The following is a 4,704-nucleotide window of genomic DNA, read 5'->3' as shown; positions in this document are numbered from 1 at the left end:
AATCCCCTCTAAAATCATGTTTTTGCCTCCAATTATTTCCATTCCTAATGGTTTTTGCCTTGGGGATACATAATTCCTCGCTGTACATAGTTTATTTCAATGGAAGTAAAGAATTTCATAATTAGAAGTTAATTAGAGGAGTTAGCTAAGGAAGTAGATATATAAATGATGAAGGATGAAGTCATTAACCAACATTCTTATGGTCCTTAATTTATTTTCTCTGTCAAGCTGGAGTATGCGAAACAAACTCTTTTCTTTTAGCCTAATAATTAGAGAAAAGATACCATTTCTTTGAAGGGAAGCAATAGACGTGATAATCCTAGACTGCTAGACATGAAGATTCAAGAGTACTTGGTCATTCACAAATTCTATTTTAAGAAAGTTGATCCGATGTCTAAAGAGGTTTATATACTTTTACCATACTCTTATGTTATGGGTTTTTAGATAAGATATTTTGAAAAATTAACAAATTAGAAGAGTTTAATATTAGAAAAAGGCGTAACAGACCATGTATCATTCTTTTTCAGATTATCAACGTACTCATATTTATGGTAGACAGCTTCATATATGTCGTTAACTTTTAGGTGACATGATAGTTATAAACTCATTACATTGTGATCATATAAGATTTGAACCCCTTTCATAATTTGATGAAGCTAAGATTCATAGCAGGGACTCGAATTCTGCATTCTACAGTCACACCTGCTGTGGAAGGCTACATCTGCCGTAGGAGAGATACATAGTGTTATGGTCCATTGCAAGGTATGGGATTTGAGTTTCCACATCGATATTGCAATGTACTGATGTGGGGTCAATATAGCTTTGGGCTCTCTCATCTCAATAGCAACTTTTTAGATGGGGTTTTTCCTGCATTGTATCAATGGCCACCCACCACCTTATGTGCCCACCATACCATGGATGATAACGTCGGTATTGCAGCGTTTGCCCAGGGCCAAAAAGGTCTAGCGCACAACTGTCGAGGACGAGGGATGCGCGTGAGGGTTTGCTAATATTGTGGTGTTTATATAGCCTTGGGCTCTACCTCAATAGCTAGCTTTTGGAGCGAAGTTCTCCCTAAGGTTGTAATAAATATATAGGAATAGATTTTTAGATGGACATAGAGGCGGGTTCTGGTATAGCATTTGCATCACATGTTTATTTGAATTTGATACGGAATATAAATTTATGTTTAAAAATTTATTAAAATTGTAAGAAATAGTAAATTTGAATCCATAATTTTAAAAATCAAGTAGATTCATTACTAAGAATCTTAAAAGTTAGACCCATAAAACTTAACTACTGGCTTCTGGATGGAAGGATGGATAGAGTATTTTTCCCACACCATTACAGCATTGCACTATTTATAACCCCTGCAACTCTTATCCAACGTAACATAATTTCACTGAAACCCCCCCCCCCCCCCCCGCACCTCTCTACAAGTGGGCTCTGTAAAACTTCAGAACCATTATATTCCTATTTCTATAAATCAAAAATACCCCTTCCTATATACGGAAAGGCCATTCCTATATATAGCTCTACACCTACAATCCTTAGATATGTATCTATATCATATTCCTTTTGTTCCAATTTACGTGAACCTGTTAGACTGGACACGAAATTTAAAAAAAGAATTTTTGGAATTTATGGTCCTAAACAAGTTAAAAAAGGGTTCAGAGTATTTGTGTGGCTATAAAAACTTCTCATTAAGGGGTAGAATTAGAAGTTTAAGCTAAATTATTTCCAAATTTAGAAAGAAGTCATTCTTTCTTGAACGGACCAAAAAAGAAATAGGTTCACATAAATTGGAACGGGGGAATAGTAATCTTTGTTCACATGAAAAATCCCATACATTATTAATGGCGTTCGTTTTCAGAAAACTGCTGGTTTTTAATAAAAAAAATTCAAAATTTTCAACCTAACACCTCAAGTTTCTCAATTTTTGCAAAAGCTGAAAGCACCTCTTGAGCAAAAAACTAAAAAAGAAATAAAAAATTCTAATGGCATTTGAAAAAAAAAAATCTCAGTTTTTGCGAAAGGTACACTATTCCATCACATAAATTGATCGGCTGAAAAACTACACGCAGTCATTCTTGACATTCTGAACAAGTGGCGGAGCTAGGTGGGCGGAAGGGAGTTCAACCGAGTCCCTTCCCCAAAAATTACAGTATATAAGATTAATTTTATTTTCATGTATATGTATTATATGTTGAATTTTCTTAACTTTTTCACGTCTTTTTTTTTTTTGTTTGAATTGATTAGTGAAAACCACTATTCTGAATATGCCAACAATTAATTATTGTACTAGTCCGCAATATGTCTAACTGAAAAAAAAAATGTTCGAAAAGAAAATTTTCACCTGTTTTTGAAACATACGTCAACTATACGCTGCGAGGGATAAAGGACTAGTCAATCATTGTACTTTCAAACATATTGTTGTGTCTTTCAAGTGAATATCAAGTTCTCCACATGCAATTACCTCCCAATGGAAAATCTACTTCATTAAATATTTTTCATACCATTATAAGTAAACATATATTAGTTAAAAATGCTTCTGCCAATCCACCGTATTTATCAGTTCAAAATGCAGTCCGGTGCACAAAACATCTTATATTTATGCAGAGTTCGGAATAGGGCCGTATCCACGGGGACTAAGTATTTATCGGTACAACAACAACAACAAATCCAGTAATTTCTCACAAATGGGGTCTGGGGAGGATAAGATGCACGCAATCTTACCCTTATCCCTGAAAGGGCAGAGAAGTTGTTTCCTATTGACCCTCGGCTAGAGAACAACGAAAAGAAAAAGGTAATTACAACAAGTAGGAATAACAGCAAGATGAAATAAGATTGAATCCAAAAATGCAATCAAACTCTAGGTAGTAATAGTCATCTATGGATAAAAAATTATACTTATATTACTAAAATTAAATACTTACATGCACATATTATCTCTTCTAATTTTACCTAGCTCATCATTCTCGTGTGTCTAGATGGGGAAAAAAGGTGAGAAAACCAGAAAAAGAAAAGCAACCTGAAAATCTTGAGATCAGCAGAATCTACACAAATTAAAGGACAGCCTCAAGAAAAGATAAATTGGACAAATAATGAAAAAGAAGTATTATATCAAAACCCAAATATATATAATTAAGTAATTTAATTACTCTCTCACAGGGTACAAATGTTGTTAAACACCACTGCGAGGAAAATTACAAACTTTTGAGATTTACAAACAGAAATCCTTAACATTGGATTTCCAGTTAATTAGTTAACAATAAACAAGATCCCCAAAGTCCCCCAAAAAAAAAATGTGACGTAGAAAATAAAAATGAAGGACAGAAGCAATAAAACAGATTCTTGAACTTCTGTATAAAATTTCCCTTCCAACACCCTAGCTGCTAGTTCCTCGTCTTCTCGATTTTCTGTCTTTAATTTTACCTTAACGTTGATGTTAGAGATTCAAAAACATGTTCATCACAAGGAATTGTAAGGCCCATGTCATGATCAAAGCCAAATTCTTCTTCAGCGCGATGTAGGAGGTACTGAAATTCAGGTCGAGTTAATATTGAAATTGGAACAATGTATCTTGTTCTATTTTCGCCAACGTACACAACAAAATGACCTTTGGGTACGTCAAGAGGAAGTCCTTCTTCATCTTGATATCCATGTTTTTTTCCCAAACTTGAACACCTTTTCAAGATTTGCTTGATTACTGCTGTTTGTGACAACTTGTTTGATGATTTTCTTATGGCCATTTTTTTACTAGAGGAAGTTTTAGCTACCTTGCTTTTTTGAAAAGAAGATCAACTTCTTTTGTGAGGAGAACTCAGAAGAGCAAAAAAAAGAATGTCTTTAGGACTTTTGGGAAAATGAGTGTGGTGGAAAGAAAGGGAGTTTGAGGGGGGATATAAATAGACAAGCTTTTAGTTATTATACCTCTTGGCCCTGGTTATTTAGCTATGTCTTGTAAGTAAACTTTTATTACGTAACCATGTTTAAGTGATGTGCATTATCATTTTAATTTGTGACTCCTATTTATTAGATTTGGAGTAACCATGAATCGTGGAATCAGCTACTGATAATGCATTAGGACAAGGCTACCTATATCATACCTCGTAAGGGTACTGCCTTCTTTTTTTTTTCTGTAAATACCGGGCCGGGCCGGATTTATAGGTGTATTTACGGGGCACGTGAACCCATGATCTTTTCGTAAAATTAGATCTTTTAGGTACAAATTTTCTAATATTGGTATAATATTAACTATTGACACTCATGCTTCCAAAAGGTTGAATGGTGCAGTTGGTTGAAAGTTGAGTTATTTACCAAGAGGTGTAGAGATCAATTTTCACTAGATACATTTTTCCTCCTTTTATTTGTAGTGCACCCATATACTAGAAATCTTAGATCCGCCTCTGATACCGAGGGAAGATAAATCTTTTTTGAGCGAAGGGTAAGGTTAAGACATGCGTATACACTACCCTCCCTAGACTTCACTTGTGGAATTCCACTGAGTTGTTGTTGTTACCGAGGGTAGATAAGTAAATTTTACAGATATGTATACCTCACCGATTCTTGTGGGGTGGGGGGGGGGACGTAGATTTCAAACAACCAAAAAAATTAGTAGTGTAGTAAATAAAAAGGAAGAGTTGAGAGAAATGGAAGAAGGGAGAGAAACAAAGCCATGTGGAGTTAGTTGTGGGGTAAGAG

At 34.8% G+C, this 4,704-nt stretch overlaps 1 protein-coding gene across 1 annotated transcript; it reads right to left on the bottom strand.

Moving 5' to 3' along the window:
* Window positions 1-3,118: 3,118 nt before the first annotated feature.
* Window positions 3,119-3,877, bottom strand: LOC104211303 (auxin-responsive protein SAUR50-like). The gene has a single exon (XM_009760344.2). The coding sequence runs from the start codon at window positions 3,750-3,752 to the stop codon at window positions 3,432-3,434; it is 321 nt and encodes a 106-aa protein (XP_009758646.1). The 5' UTR covers window positions 3,753-3,877; the 3' UTR covers window positions 3,119-3,431.
* Window positions 3,878-4,704: the final 827 nt, after the last annotated feature.

This window comes from Nicotiana sylvestris, chromosome 8 (genome assembly GCF_000393655.2).
Source record: "Nicotiana sylvestris chromosome 8, ASM39365v2, whole genome shotgun sequence".
Taxonomy (NCBI): Eukaryota; Viridiplantae; Streptophyta; class Magnoliopsida; order Solanales; family Solanaceae; genus Nicotiana; species Nicotiana sylvestris.
The sequence above is the reverse complement of the archived record's forward strand: the minus strand, read 5'-3'. Positions and strand labels throughout refer to the sequence as shown.

Coding starts and splice junctions, on each gene's coding strand:
- LOC104211303 (XM_009760344.2), bottom strand. CDS start 3,752: ATGGCCATAAGAAAATCATCAAACAAGTTGTCACAAACAGCAGTAATC.